We start from the raw sequence: 16,786 nt of genomic DNA, 5'->3' as shown, positions 1-16,786 counted from the left end.
TATTCTATGACTACATGTCAGTAATTAATGTGTTATTATAAACACACGCAAGAGCTTTCAACATATAAATGATGTGCATTTTAATTAACCGTTTTCAACCAGTATACAGAAAATGACCAAATTCTGAAACGGTGATACTGTACCTTTAAAATGCATCCAAATTCAATAGCAGAACAGTTACTTACTCTCTAGTTAAAGGGGAATAACTCTAAAGAGTCTAAGTAATAAAGAAACCGCGTTTTCTTAGAATTTTGCAGTTCTGTTGTCATTGTTTCTAGTTCTTTTTCTAACAGACAGAAACGATCAAAGACATAGGTGGGTGATGATTTTTGTTAATATTGTAAATACGACATTTTAATTTTTATTGTACTACAGGTTATATGGTCATAATTTTATACTTCGAAAGTATTCGAGAATTGCTCACTGTATGTGCATGTAATATCGTGATACCTGTTTTGTTTACGTATATATCTATCCCCACGGTATGTGTTTTGAAGCGGATAAGCAAGTTGAAACAATTTCACGCAAAATTAGCGATGCTATTTATGTTATTATTGACAGAGACTTAGTCTATGCATATACTTGATTAAAGTAAAAAATATTAAATTCAATATAATATATGAAGTAGGCGATCTCGTCACCGGGCGAGATCGCTGTAAATTCCATATACTGCTGGGCGAAATCGCCGTACTATATATATTTAACTAAAGAGGAATTTTATTATTTAAAATGTTTATATAACTATCATTTACTGCATGAAATGATACGAACAATGTTCAAATCAAATGTGATGTGTCCTTTTTTTCTGTCTTTGCCTGTTAAAGTGTTAGCTAGTGTTTGTATTCTGCCAATCAAAGTTGGGCGAAATCGCTGTACATATCGCTGTAAGGCCCCTGCTGGTTGAAGCTGGGCGAAATCGCCGTAGTTTTGTCCAGACTTGGGCTACTTTGGGGTGTATGTACATAGAGTATGTAAATTGAAGGGACTGTCACTATTTCTGCTTAATAAATGTTCTAAACAATTAAGCTTGGTGGTTCAACAAGTGAGTCTTCTATGACATCTGCAGGACGGGGTGGTCGTGGAAATACGTCAACCGGATCTTCCACTACGTATGTCGCCTGTAACACATGGGAATACGTTAATTATATAATTAGTTTTAACAATGAACACTCATAATTAACGAGATGGGATTAATCAATTAACTAACACAATAATCTGTGATTATTTATCAGTATTAGTACAATGAATATATCAAATAAGGTGTATGTATTGTAAAGATTGTAGATTGCTATCAAAGTTGGTGGAAGTGTGTTAATCATTAAAAACATAAATAATAAAGCATGTATATATATATATACACACGAATATAAAAGCATAACGAATAATATAAACTTATATAAGCAAATATAATTTCCCTGGAAACTTGTATAGCCTAATATACAGAACTTTACAGGAGCCTAAAGTGTCAAAGGGGTTCGTTTTGTAATTAACTAGTATATAGAAAATTGTATGACTAATCAGAGGCGCATTTTCGGGGTAATTTAGTATTGTATATTGTGGATGATTAATTTAATTTAATAATCTGTTTAAATCTACAGTGCTGTATTAATTGGAACAACAAACGATGTCGGTGTTTCTAATGAGTATAGTTTTCTCGCAGTGACCACTGTGCATACCGTTTTAAAGACGATTAACACTAATAATAGTGAACTCTAATCAACATATAGACATAAACTGTTATAATGAATTATAATCATCTGTATTACAGTATTAACTATTAAAATACAGAAACAATTTCCCTGTAATGAAACTGAAATCGTGAAATGCTAATAAGCAATATATCTTTATATCTGTCCTTGTATCTTATCTCGTTAGTTTTCTGTTACTGGTAATTTAATGTGATCAGTTCTATAAAACCGTAGATGTAAAGAACATATCGAAAAAAGAAAACATACACATGCTTTTAGTTTGACATTTTATTAATTTGTAACATTAACATGTTCTCAAATATATAAGTGTACTATAAAATGGAACACACAAACATGTTGACGACCATGCCTAACTTTTTGAGAAATCAATATCAAACCCAAAACATGCACTGAATAATAATACACTTAAAGTACTGTCAGTCGGGCCAACTTTGTTGTAAACAGCATGGAAGACAGAAAATAGACAGATGGAGTTTCAGTTTGAATTTTATTAATTTGTTACATTAATATGTTCTCAAACAATAAGTAAGTGTACAATGAAATGGTACACAAAACGTCGGCGATCTCGCCCAACCTTGCTGATATGGAGTAAACTGAACAAAAGCAATGACAGAAAAAACAAAAGCTTGGGAATAAAGAACAGTATCAAACCCAAAACATTAATTAAATATTATTATAATAACCAATTTATTGTAATAAACGGTGACATTCCTGTCTGCTTATATGTATATAGAGTATGGCAATTTCGCCCAGCAGTATATGGAATTTACGGCTATCTCGCCCGTGGCGAGATCGACCGGTGGCGAAATCGCCGGACTCCTAATATATAGGCCTATATAATATTAAAATAAATATATTGCGAGTTTTAGTTTAAGTTTACTTGTGTTAACTGCTAATATTTTAACCTTTTTGATGTGGTATGGGTTTTGAAGCAGAACATCAAGAAAGACAACTCTAAACAACTGGAAACAATGTGTGGTGTCCATGACTTCCATGATTTCTATATTAATAATATACATAAAATATAAAACCATTTAATTAATTTTAAAAGAAACCTTAACCCCATTGAACATCTGAACCATATACTAATTATGATATAGTCCAATAACAAGAAATCTGTTATTTCACCCTGAAACCATTTAAAACCCTGAGCTGTTACACCCTAAATCTCATTCGTACCAAGTTGTTTTGCCCTAAAAGTGAGGCTTATGCTGCGTTCGTTTGATGCTTGTGAATATTGTGGAGAGCATTCAGATGATATTTAGACACTTTGCACAAATCAACAGTTATTGTCTTAAAAAATTCAATTATTACATGAAATTATTTTTTCCAAAATAAAATATGCCAACTACTTTAAAAATTTGCAATTCGTGAATTTGGCGAGTGGTATCAGGGAGTGCAGAAGTACCCGCCCACTCGCCAAATGCGAGTAAAAATTCTGATGGATAAATCCAAAAGTGCAACTATCAGTCCGACGGGCGATCTATCATTTTCTGACTGACTGTATTATATTATAATTTTATTTATTTTTGTTTTTTATTTTATTATTATTATTTATTTTTGTTTTTTTAATTGAATCCACGACTATGCATCAGTCATGCAAGAATTCCAAACCATTCAAACAAATGTTTTAGAATGATGTCGAAACACAATAATATATGTGCCACTTTGCCAATAAACGACTTGCAGTTCCGAACTGCGCAAGCGCGACATTCAGAAAACAATTTATAGTTTAGATTTGTTGACGTCAAAAGTATGTTACCGGTGTGTTAGACTAGATTCTTCTATTAAATACTTGCGGGATGTCACTTGAATTTTGTAAATCTATATTCATGAAAGAAATGTGAATAACGTAGTCTTTGATCAGAATATTTCAAAATGTATTGATTTGTCAATCAAGGTTTGGGGTCTGATTTCATTCATTTGCCACGTGATGTTTAGTGATTTCCCTAGAAATTTGGCAAGGCATGGTAGACACACTTTTGGGGCATTTTCACCATTTTCGGGGCACTTGTTTGTCATTAAAAATAAACAAAAATTAATTGAAATAAACATTAATGTAATTTATGTGTTTGCTTTAATAAATGAATGGCAAAAGATATAAAAGGCATATTTTATTAATTAATAATACCTTTTTGGGTGTTTTATAAAGGCAGTTTTAGAATTAATTAATGAAAAAAGGCTTGTTTAATCTCAGGGCAGCATGGTGCTGATTAAGGCAGCATGGTGCTAGACTATTGAGGCATGGTGCTGCACCATGCTAAAACAAGCTAGGGAAAAAACTAATGTTGATAACTTACCAAGTGTCCTTGATGTTTTTGTCATTAATTATATATACATACAGTGGCGTAGGAAGGTGCCAAAAAGTGTGGGGTGGGGGGGGGTACACACATATTTGCACACACATACATGCTGTTACTAGATCGAGAAAAAAGTGTGGGGGTGGGGACTCCCCCCACTCTTCCTACGCCAGTGATATTATTAAATTATTGCTGAACAAAAGTATATTTTTTATAGGCTGGCAGACTAGTAGAAATTCTGGCGGGCTAGTAAATTTTAGTTGGTTCTGGTCCGGCGGGCTAGTGAAATATTTTCCATTTCTGCACCCCTGGCTAGAGTTAGCTGTGATATTAGGTGTCATATGCCTCTGGGGAATCCCCTGATTGTAATGAATGTAGCGGAAAATTAATTATTTGCATTTTTGTAAAATTTCAGATCATAATGTCTACAGAGATAATGTGCACTCGGAATGCCAGTCAACGTCAGGCCGAGAAACAGAAACAGACGACACCCATTAAAACTCTAGAGGACGACCGCACAAGTACGAGCACCGCCTGTAGCGACCAGCACATTGAGATCGACTGGAAGAAACGCGTCAAGCTGGAATACGTCAAACTGTGTCAGTTGAGACGACTCAAGAGAGCCGGCGAGGTCACTGTAAGTGTTAGGGATGGGCAAGAGACGTGCAGTGTTCGAAATAAGCACTTGTCTGTTTGTCCCAACAAGTGAAAATCTATTTGGACAAGCAAAATGAGCCTCGGTGGTTGTCCAGTGGACAAGTAAAAATATTCAGTGCAGTTTCATTTTGAGCAATCACAAACATCATCCTTGTACTTGAATGAAACAATCCGTTTATTTGGACAAGTGAAAATATTGGCAGATAAATATATTTCTAGATGTATTTGTCCGGTGGATTAGTAACATTTTCTGCTATTTCTATCACTGACGTGTCAAGCTGGAATATGTCAAACTGTCAGTTGAGAGTCAGTGAGGTCATCATAAATGTTAGGGACGGCTAAGAAACGTGAAAAGCTGGAATACATCAAACTGTGTCATTTGAGACGACTCAAGTGTTAGGGTCACCTTAAGTGTTAGGAATGGATAACAAATGCATCAAGCTGAAGAACATCAAACTCTGTCGCTTGAGATGACTCTGTTTTTATGGTGAATCATAAACAGATTGACTAAAAGATCTAACATACTAAATATTGATATTGAATTTTTATGCCATGTAACAAGTACAGCTAATCACATGTAAAACATTTTTCTTTCTGTTTTTTTAAATAAATTTCTGCAGGCTGTGTTAGATTCAGTAAAAAAAATCTAACATACTGAATATTGATATATTGAATTTTTATGCCATGTAACAAGTACATGTAGAATGTTTTATTTTATTTTTGAAAATATATTTCTGCAGGCTGCGTTTATGGTGAACCGTAAAGAGATAGACGAGAAGATTGATGGACAGAGCGAGTGGTTGAAGGAACAGACCGTCCAGTCTCTACTCACACCCGAGACTTTCAGTGACATCCCCATTACAAAGAAAGTGAGTTTAGCACTCGAAATATCAAGTAATATATTAGCGACAGGGATTTGTCCAGGCGTTCTGTGGGTCTGAACATGGGCCCTTTCCCAAAAGAAAGTGGTACGCAAAATTCCCAATTTCTGTACTCAAAATTCCCATTGTATATATGTTTAGTTAAGCCTGTTATAATAAATTAATTTAATAGTGGTTTTCTGCACCATTCAATGAAAACATCCCAAGTATGATTTACTTGCACTTATTTTCCCAACCCCAACAGACATGGGACTCTGGTGATTGATGTTTCAAAGATCAATTATAATCGAAAATATAGTTGTTTGAGGTAAAATTATGTCTAGATTTATCATGTATAGTTACAGATAATGTTTGACTTTCATGGACATTTACCCATTTTTTAAAGTTTTGGCCAGATCATCTTTCACTTTCAATGGAATTTATTCCAAGGGCCATAACTCTTTGTCAAAAATAGGATTTATCCCAGTTTGACAGAGTTATGGCCCCTGAGCTTAGGTGATTTGTGGGGGCCAGTAGGTGACATGTATTACTTTTAATTAGCAGTACTCTGGCAATGTTTGGGGATTTTTTAATACCAGGCCAAGAGGAATATGCCCTACCAAAAAAACAATATGGCCTGCTGCAAATAAGACAGCATGAGGGGAGCAATTTTGATTGTGTAAAACTGGCCTTGGTGGCACAGTGGTTAAGCCATCGGACTACAGGCTGATAAGTACAGGGTTCGCAGCCCGGTACCGGCTCCAACCCTGAGCGAGTTCTTAAAGGACTCAATGAGTAGGTGTAAGGCCACTACACCCTCTTCTCTCTCACTAACAACTAACCAACTAACAACTAACCCACTGTCCTGGACAGACAGCCCAGGGATGAGACGTAGCCCAATGATAAAGCATTCGCTTGATGCACAGTCAGTCTAGGATCGATCCCTGTCGGTGGACCCATTGGGCTATTTCTCGTTCCAGCTAGTGCTCCACAACTGGTGTAACAGAGGCCATGGTATGTACTATCCTGTCTGTGGGATAGTGCATATAAAAGATCCCTTGCTGGTGCATATAAAAGATCCCTTGCTGCTAATCAAAAAGAGTAGTCCATGAAGTGGCGACAGCAAGTTTCCTCTCTCAATATCTGTGTGGTCATTAACCATATGTCTGACGTCATATTACCGTCAATAAAATGTGTTGAGTGCGTCGTTAAATAAAACATTTCCTTCTATTTCCTTGGACAGACAACCCAGATAGCTGGGGTGTGTGCCCAGGACAGCGTGCTTGAAACTTAATGGACATAAGCATGAAAGTTAGTTGAAATAAAAATGATAGTGTGAAAAATGAGGACCTCTGAAGTGTATTTTAGAGCATATGGAATAATAATGTAACAGACTTGCCAGTTAAATGGTTATTGAGATAATCGTACATATAGATTTCTGGCCTGCACTTCTTGGAGTGATTTTAGCAGGTGAAAATGTTTTTTTACCTAAGATATGAACTGATTTTCGCAGGTCACTATTTTGAGCCCTGTTGCAGGATTAATCGCTCTTTATGAACACAGGTGAGTGTTTTTTGTGTTTCAACCAGTGACTGATACATCAAACGCTGTGGTATGTACTGTCTTGTCTATGGGGAAAAGTCGTGTGAAAGATCCCTTGCTGCTGTATTGGTAGGCGTAGCGGGTGGGACGTAGCCCAGTGGTAAAGTGCTGCCTTGATGCGCGGTTGGTCTGGGATCGATCCCCGTCTGTGAGCCCATTGGGTTATTTCTTGTTTCAGCCAGTGCACAACAACTGGTATATCAAAGGCTGTGGTATGTGCCATCGTGTGTGTGGGATGGTGCATAAAAAAGATCCCTTGCTACTAATGGAAAATATGTAGTGGGTTTCCTCTCTAAGACTATATGTCAAAATTACCATATGTTTGACATCCAATAGCTGATGATTAATGCTCTAGTGGTGTCATTAAACAAAACAGACTTCTTTTTTGGGGGTAGAAGTAGCCTGTGTGTAGTGACGGCAAGTGTCTTCTCTCAATCTCTGTACCAAATAATGATAACTGTTGTTCAGGTCACAAGGAGGTCACAACATGTCACGTAAGTCGAGAACGGTCATTCAGGTTATCAGGAGGTCACAACATGTCAAGAACTGTTCAGGTCACCAGGAGGTCACCACATGTCAAGAAAGTTGAGAACGGTCATTCAGGTTATCAGGAGGTCACAACATGTCAAGTAAGTCGAGAACGGTCATTCAGGTTATCAGGAGGTCACCACATGTCAAAGTCAAGAACGGTCATTCAGGTTACCAGGAGGTCACAACATGTCAAGTAAGTTGAGAACGGTCATTCAGGTTATCAGGAGGTCACAACATGTCAAGTAAGTCGAGAACGGTCATTCAGGTTATCAGGAGGTTACCACATGTCAAGTAAGTCGAGAATGGTCATTCAGGTTACCAGGAGGTCACCACATGTCAAAGTCAAGAACGGTCATTCAGGTTACCAGGAGGTCACAACATGTCAAGTAAGTTGAGAACGGTCATTCAGGTTATCAGGAGGTCACAACAAAGTCAAGTCAAGTAAGTCAAGGTCACCAGGAGGTCACAACATGTCAAGTAAGTCGAGAACGGTCATTCAGGTTATCAGGAGGTCACCACATGTCAAAGTCCAGAACGGTCATTCAGGTTACCAGGAGGTCACAACATGTCAAGTAAGCTGAGAATGGTCATTCAGGTCATCAGGAGGTTACCACATGTCAAGTAAGTCGAGAACGGTCATTCAGGTTATCAGGAGGTTACCACATGTCAAGTAAGTTGAGAACGGTCATTCAGGTTATCAGGAGGTCACGACATGTCAAGTAAGTCGAGAACTGTTGTTCAGGTCACCAGGAGGTCACAACATGTCAAGTAAGTCGAGAACGGTCATTCAGGTTATCAGGAGGTCACCACATGTCAAAGTCAAGAACGGTCATTCAGGTTACCAGGAGGTCACAACATGTCAAGTAAGCTGAGAATGGTCATTCAGGTCATCAGGAGGTTACCACATGTCAAGTAAGTCGAGAACGGTCATTCAGGTTACCAGGAGGTCACAACATGTCAAGTAAGTTGAGAACGGTCATTCAGGTTATCAGGAGGTTACCACATGTCAAGTAAGTTGAGAACGGTCATTCAGGTTATCAGGAGGTCACGACATGTCAAGTAAGTCGAGAACTGTTGTTCAGGTCACCAGGAGGTCACAACATGTCAAGTAAGTCGAGAACGGTCATTCAGGTTACCAGGAGGTCATGACATGTCAAGTAAGTCGAGAACGGTCATTCAGGTCATCAGGAGGTCACGACATGTCAAGAAAGTCAAGAACTGTTGTTCAGGTCACCAGGAGGTCACGACATGTCAAGTAAGTCGAGAACGGTCATTCAGGTTATCAGGAGGTTACCACATGTCAAGTAAGTCGAGAATGGTCATTCAGGTTACCAGGAGGTCACCACATGTCAAAGTCAAGAACGGTCATTCAGGTTACCAGGAGGTCACAACATGTCAAGTAAGTTGAGAACGGTCATTCAGGTTATCAGGAGGTCACAACATGTCAAGTAAGTCGAGAACGGTCATTCAGGTTATCAGGAGGTCACCACATGTCAAAGTCAAGAACGGTCATTCAGGTTACCAGGAGGTCACAACATGTCAAGTAAGTTGAGAACGGTCATTCAGGTTATCAGGAGGTCACAACATGTCAAGTAAGTTGAGAACGGTCATTCAGGTTATCAGGAGGTCACGACATGTCAAGTAAGTCGAGAACTGTTGTTCAGGTCACCAGGAGGTCACAACATGTCAAGTAAGTCGAGAACGGTCATTCAGGTTACCAGGAGGTCATGACATGTCAAGTAAGTCGAGAACGGTCATTCAGGTCATCAGGAGGTCACGACATGTCAAGAAAGTCGAGAACTGTTGTTCAGGTCACCAGGAGGTCACGACATGTCAAGAAAGTCGAGAACTGTTGTTCAGGTCACCAGGAGGTCACGACATGTCAAGAAAGTCGAGAACTGTCGTTCAGGTCACCAGGAGGTCACCACATGTCAAGAAAGTCGAGAACTGTTGTTCGGGTCACCAGGAGGTCACAACATGTCAAGAAAGTCGAGAATTGTACTTCATTCTCCAAAAAATCCTTTTTGTGGAAACCTGTATGTATGGGTTACAGGCCATAGGATTATATTTGTGGAAACCTGTATGTATTGGTTACAGGCCATAGGATTATAAATTTCATGGGAAACACTTTTTTTCGGTTCCGTGCCTTGTGATCATGGGAACTCGTCGGAAACTGTTTATAAAAAATAATTGTATTTATATTATTTTCGTTGAATAGTCATACACGATATAATAACCATGGTAAACGAAATTTCGGTTCCGTGATTTTTACCGACAATGATCGTTTCTTTAAAATCCAGGAACCTGGTTTTACCACACACATTGCTTATTTCGATGCCTGGACGTGTTACACACTAATATTTATTTTAAAATGTTCTGTGGTATTTTTGAATATTCCTTTCTTTTTTTATTTTTTAGTGTGAAGTTGTCAGTGGTTTTAATTTTCCCAGCCAGACGACACCACTGCGAGTTATGAAGGACCTGCGATCGATACCATGCATGTACAGCTGGGCCCCACTCAAACAGAACTTCATGGTGGGTTTCTATATCTATCTGTGTTGATACTGTGCATGTACAGCTGACGTCACTCAAACAGAACTTTATGGTGGGTTTCTGTATCTATCTGTGTTGATACCGTACATGTACAAGTGACATCACTCAAACAGAACTTTATGGTGGGTTTCTATATCTATCCGTGTTGATATTGTGCATGTACAGCTGGGCCCCACTCAAACAGAACTTTATGGTGGGTTTTTATATCTATCTGTGTTGATACCATGTATGTACAGCTGACATCCTCAAACAGAACTTTATGGTGTGTTTCTATATCTGTCTGTGTTGATACCATATACTGTGAAACCCCTCTAAACCCCTGGGACCAAGACAAATGTTCGGTTTTAAGAGGAATCCCGTTTAGAGAGCTTAAGTTCTGTTCTGGTTTTTAAAAAGGGACTATAAAGCGTCCGGTTTTGAGGGAATTCCTTGAGAAATTTCACCGTATATATACTACTCAAAAGAATTTAAGGGTCAAAAATTTATTACCAAATAAGTTTCAGAGTGTATTAGATTGATGATGTAAACTACACCAAAAATTTAATTTATTGTTCCATATTTACAAAAACCCACAAATAAACGTCACTGTATACAAGAAAGTCACATGACATGCTGTCAAAGTTGAAGGTTGTCAAACATGGATTTTACACATTAGAACATTCGTTTAATAGTGTGTGAATCCACCCCTGGCGCGAATACACTCGACACATTGTTGCCTCATGCTGTTGATCAGACGTCTGAAGAACTCTTGGGGAATGGCCTGCCACTCTGCCATAAGAAGTTGACCCAGCTCATGAAGGTTGGCCGGAGGGGCATGGTTATCCCGAAGTCTCCTGCCTAATTCGTCCCAGGCGTTCTCTATTGGGGCCAAGTCAGGCGAATATGCTGGCCAATCCATCCTGGCGATACCTTGTTGTCTGAGAAAGTCCGTTACCACCCTGGCGCGGTGTTGTCTGGCATTGTCATCCTGCAGAACTGCCCCGCCGCCAATCTGCTGAAGGCCTGGGACAACCAACGGCCGGATAATCTCATTCAGATAGCAGATTCCATTCAGATTGCCATCCACCACATAGAGGGGGGTCCTGTGGTGGATAGAGATGCCGCCCCACACCATGATGCTGCCACCACCGAACCGGTGACGTTGTCTAACGTTAACGTCAGCGAAGCGCTCCCCAGGACATCTGTAGACACGAACCCGACCGTCGTTGAACTGGAGACTAAACCTGGACTCATCAGTGAACAGCACTCGACCCCACTGAACACGTTGCCACCGCAGATGAAGCGTGCACCAGTGACGTCTGGCCGTTCTGTGACGTGGTGGTCGAACAGCCTGGCGACGGCAGCGTAGATTATTGGCTCTCAGATGATTGCGTATGGTTTGATCAGACACTCGAGTTCCAGTCGCAGACCGCAGATTATCACGTAATCGGCGTGCAGTGGTTGTGCGTTGACGTAGAGCCATATTGGTGATGTAGCGGTCATCTCTATTTGTAGTGCTTCGGGGTCTTCCCGAACGTGGACGATTTCGAACAGAATTCGTTGCTTGGTACCGTTGCCACAGTCGGCCAACGACACTCTGACTGACACCAAGTCTCAGAGCAACATTTCTTTGCGTATTGCCATCCTGAAGCCAAGCAATAGCCCTTCCTCGATCTTCGATAGTCAGTTGACGTCGTACCATTGTCGAATTTGGAGTGTGCACCGTACACGAACGCAAGCTCCAATTATACGGAAATTCAGCATTGGGAACATGGAATACACATGCAAAGCATGCAAATGAAGCACTTTGTGAAAAAGCAAGTTATGGGCACTTAGCAGACCTTTCGCTTTCGCCCTAATTTACGTGCAAATGTAAGCATGTTTTCACCATTAGAACTAGTCGACAGTGTCAATGACAGTGGATTTTAATTCATTTATGGGTTGCTTAGACCCACTTTCGTCAAAATGGAACAATACCATGCGTGACATTATGGTCTAGCTAATATAATTGACATTCAGAAAATAATGTCGAAAATATTGTCTGACCCTTAAATTCTTTTGAGTAGTATATATTGCGTCACTGCTCAGCAGATTTCATTTCTCATCTAATTTTCATGAAACTTGACATCTGGGAATAGGATCTTGTAATTGTGAGGAGATTTGCAACGTTTCATATGCCTTGTTATATTGATGCTGATTGTCTTGTCTTTGTTTGACGCCCAACAGCTGATGTGATTTTACATGCTGGGATGTTGTTAAATATTCATTCATTCATTCATTCATTCATTCATTCATTCATTCATTCATTCATTCATTCATCCATCCATCCATCTATCCATGCATTCATTCATTCATTTATTCATTCATTCATTAGTCCCTTACCGGTTGGACCGGTAGGGACTATAGGTTTCATCACCATCCTTCTGTCTGTCCATCCATCTGTCCCACTTACTGTTTTCTGGATGGTTTTTTTTGCTGACGTTAACGTTAGATAACGTCACCGGTTCGGTGGTGGCAGCGTCATGGTGTGGGGCGGCATCTCTATCCAATCTGAATGGAATCCGCTATCTGAATGAGATTATCCGGCCGTTGGTTCTCCCAGGCCTTCAGCAGATTGGCGGCGGGGCAGTTCTGCAGGATGACAATGCCAGTCCCCACCGCGCCAGGGTGGTAACGGACTTTCTCAGACAACAAGGTATCGCCAGGATGGATTGGCCAGCATATTCGCCTGACTTGGCCAGAGTCAGAATTAACAAATGTTTGACATCCCATAGCTGATGATTAATATAAAATTATCAATGTGCTCTAGTGGTGTTGTTAAACAAAACAAACTTCATTCATTCGTTCATTCATTTTCCACAGGTTGAGGATGAGACAATTCTACACAACATTCCATACATGGGCGATGATATCCTCGACAAGGACGGATCTTTCATCGAGGAACTGCTCAAGAATTATGACGGAAAGGTGCATGGCCAGAAGGATGCCAGTCTGATGACAGACAACATGTTCATAGAGCTGGTCCGGGCGTTAGAACTTTTGTACCCTGACGCTGAGACGGAATCACGTAAAGATGGTTAGTAGATTACACCAGTCTGATGACAGACAGCATAGAAGATCTGGTCCGGGTGTTAGAACTCTCGTACCCTGACGCTGAGACGGAATCACGTAAAGATGGTTAGTAGATTACACCAGTCTGATGACAGACAACATAGAGCTGGTCAGAGCATTAGAACTCTCGTAACCTGACGCTGAGACAGAATCACGTAAAGATGGTTAGTAGATCACACCAGTCTGATTAGAATGAGATTAAAGGCACATACCCTAGTTTCAGCACGTGAAAATGGAGACTAAATTTGGTTTATCTACAAACATGTAATGCATCTGAATAAAGTTCTAATAGAGTATAACTAAATTCTGTGCTGGTTGAACGTAGCAACACCCTCTTAAAATAGGCCAGAGCTTGTCTCGATAACCATTGCTTCTCAGAGGTACGTGTGTTTTTAGAATTGTGAAAAATATATTTCAGAGTATTACTAAAACTTGGATGATCAGAAACACTTCAGGTGTACAAACATGGATATTCTAAACAATAAAATGGAAGTCTCTTCTAATTTAAATGATAAAAGCGTATCTAATGGTGATAAATTCATCTTAGTATTTAAAAAATAAGGTCTGTCTCTTTAATTGTTTCTGGCACTCGTCCTTTTGTACCGGCGTCGTGGTTAGGCCATCGGTCTTCAGGCTGGTAGGTACTGGGTTCGGATCCCAGTCAAGGCATGGGATTTTTAAGCCAGATACCGACTCCAAACCCTGAGAGAATGCTCCACACGGCTCAATGGGTAGGTGTAAACCACTTGCACCGACCAGTTATCCATAACTGGTTCAACAAAGGCCATGGTTTGTGCTATCCTGCCTGTGGGAAGCACAAATAAAAGATCCCTTGCTGCTAATCGGAAAGAGTAGCCCATGTAGTGGCGACAGCGGGTTTCCTCTTAAAATCTGTGTGGTCCTTAACCATATGTCTGACGCCATATAACCGTAAATAAAATGTGTTGAGTGCACCGTTAAATAAAACATTTCTTTCTTTCGTCCTTTTGTCTCAAGAAAATCAATTCTTGGAGAGAACTTTGTTTTTTGATGGGATCGATCCCCGACGGTGGGCCCATGTGGCTATTTCTCGCTCCAGCCAGTGCACCACGACTGTTATATTAAAGGCTGTGGTATGTGTTATCCTGTCTGTGTGATGGTGCATACAAAAGATCCCTTGCTGCTAATCGAAAAGGGTAACTCATGAAGTAGCGACAGCGGGTTTCCTCTCTCACTATTTGTGTGGTCTTTAACCATATGCCCGATGCCATATAACTGTAAATAAAAAATGTGTTGAGTGCGTCGTTAAATAAAACATTTCCTTCCTTACATTTTTTGAGACAAGTATAATTGTACAGTTAACTGCAATTTATTTTTGTACCATGAGTCATTGACGTCACTCCTCATCATGTGTTATTTTCATTTCAAAGCATGCGAGATTAAACAAGAGAAGGAAGACTCAAACATTCCGCCCAGAATCATCTTCGAGGCCATTTCCATGACTTTTCCTGATAAAGGCTCGTCAGAAAATCTCCGAAAGAAGTAAGATTTGTTTCTGCTATAAAACTGATACTTTTGGCATGTAGGCCTTGTTTTGTTTTTTAGCATTTTTCATGATTATTTAATTTTGTTTTGTTTCATTTCATACATCAACTGATGCTTAAAGTGAATGGAGATATAGCACTAGCTCGAATGTCCTTTTACCCTGCCCTGGTCATATTTTATAAGGCTTCCTCCCAGAAAATAATTTGAGGGTATGTAATAAAAACAAAACAGGTCATAAGCAGCGTTTGACAAACATTTGAGAAAGGATTCAGTGTTCGACAAATGTTTAAGAAATCCACTGGCGCTGACAGAAGCTTTGGCTAGTGCCCTATGTATTATAGCATTACAGTTGGTAATTTTCACTAGCCGAGACCAAGAGCTAGTGGATTTTGTTGAACCCTAATATAAGAGCCCCTGCTAAGTGGTTATGGGTCTGAAATCTTTTGAAATTGGACACTGCATTTTAAACATTTCTCTTTCTATAATCTATCTTTAAAATAAAAAAGATTTAAATGTATCCATTAATTTCCCACATTTTAGGGTACATAATTTTACCCTTAGTACCCTTTGGTTGGATCATGGCTACAGTTTGTTTGTTTGTTTGTTTGTTTTGTTTAACGACACCACTAGAGCACATTGATTAATCAATCATCGGCTATTGGATGTCAAACATTTGGTAAATCTAACTTGTTGTCATCGGAGGAAACCTACATATATCCTAATGCAGCAAGGGATCTTTTATATGCACTTTCCCACAGACAGGATAGCACATACCATGACCTTTGATATGCCAGTCGTGGTGCACTGGCTGCAAGAAGAAATAGCCCAATGGGCCCACCGACGGGGATCGATCCCAGACCAACCGCACATCAAGTGAGCGCTTTAACCACTGGGCTACATCCCGCTCTTACTAAAGAGTACTATATTGTCAGTTTTAGACAACCAAATAGTCGCTGACTACTGTAACTTAAATACACAAAAACAAAACAATTAATCCGACACTACAGACCTTTACTTCGATTCTTTTAGAATTTACATATAACAATAAACTAACAAGTTAGTTACTAGCACAAAACTACAAGACGAAAGTTAACACCTCTATCCAGATATGGCCAACTGTGTGTTTTGGGTATATACAGAACAGGGCTAGAGGGTGTATACCACCAAATCAAATCCCATAGTCAACAATAGTAACATGTGACTAAAACTCCTACCTGCAGCGTATCAATCGACATATACACCATGGATATAAATACTACCACCCCTTACCATTAAAGTGAATCATAAAAAAGTGGGGGTTAAGCTGCAAAAATTGGGGGTTACGCTGCTCATTTCAGAGATAATGGGTAACGTCTATGACTACCCTAGTTCCGCACAAAATAAAATTGCATACATTTTTGCCCAGATGAAACTAATTTTGTTTACAACAAGCACACTCAATCACAGGACTTGTGGTGTTAAATGCTCTATCAAAAGTTGGGTGCACTTCCAACTTTGACCCAGCCGGAAGTTACTTGGGTTTAGTACTACCTATAGGACACAGGAGGGGGTTTGGTACTACCTATAGGACACAGGAGGTTTGGGGGAATTCAGTGAGTTAGAGGACAGGTTAAAGAGAAAAATATCTTTAAAAATTATAAAATTAAACAACTGTTCCTTTCCTTCTGTTTGATTTAGGTTTAAAGAATTGATGGAAGCTCAAGACCCGAACACGTTACCTCCTGAATGTACTCCCAATCTTGACGGACCGAACGCCAAGTCCGTCCCTCGAGAGCAGACAATGCATTCCTTCCATACCCTGTTTTGTCGCAGATGTTTCAAATACGACTGTTTTCTTCATCGTAAGTTATCAAATAAACTGTATTATGCATTTTGCAAATGTTTCTATCATGCATTCCTTTTATATAGATGTTTTAAATATGACTGTTTTCTTCATCGAAAGTTATCAAGTAAATTGTAT

The 16,786-nt window shown here is 39.5% G+C and overlaps 1 protein-coding gene across 1 annotated transcript in view; it reads left to right on the top strand.

Annotated features, from left to right (window-relative positions):
- Nucleotides 1–210: 210 nt before the first annotated feature.
- LOC121385465 (histone-lysine N-methyltransferase EZH2-like) overlaps nucleotides 211–16,786 on the top strand; it is a 37,290-nt gene continuing 20,714 nt past the window's right edge. Inside the window, exons 1-7 of the mRNA XM_041516160.1 lie at nucleotides 211–315; nucleotides 4,425–4,646; nucleotides 5,407–5,535; nucleotides 10,078–10,194; nucleotides 13,054–13,267; nucleotides 14,712–14,823; nucleotides 16,504–16,667. Of these exons, the coding sequence (XP_041372094.1) occupies nucleotides 4,431–4,646; nucleotides 5,407–5,535; nucleotides 10,078–10,194; nucleotides 13,054–13,267; nucleotides 14,712–14,823; nucleotides 16,504–16,667 (952 nt within the window). The 5' untranslated portion in view covers nucleotides 211–315; nucleotides 4,425–4,430. The remainder of the gene's footprint in view (nucleotides 316–4,424; nucleotides 4,647–5,406; nucleotides 5,536–10,077; nucleotides 10,195–13,053; nucleotides 13,268–14,711; nucleotides 14,824–16,503; nucleotides 16,668–16,786) is intronic.

Source organism: Gigantopelta aegis, chromosome 11 (assembly GCF_016097555.1).
Source record: "Gigantopelta aegis isolate Gae_Host chromosome 11, Gae_host_genome, whole genome shotgun sequence".
In the NCBI taxonomy this organism is placed as follows: domain Eukaryota; kingdom Metazoa; phylum Mollusca; class Gastropoda; order Neomphalida; family Peltospiridae; genus Gigantopelta; species Gigantopelta aegis.
Note: the sequence above shows the minus strand (reverse complement) of the source record. Positions and strands in the feature narration are given on the sequence as shown.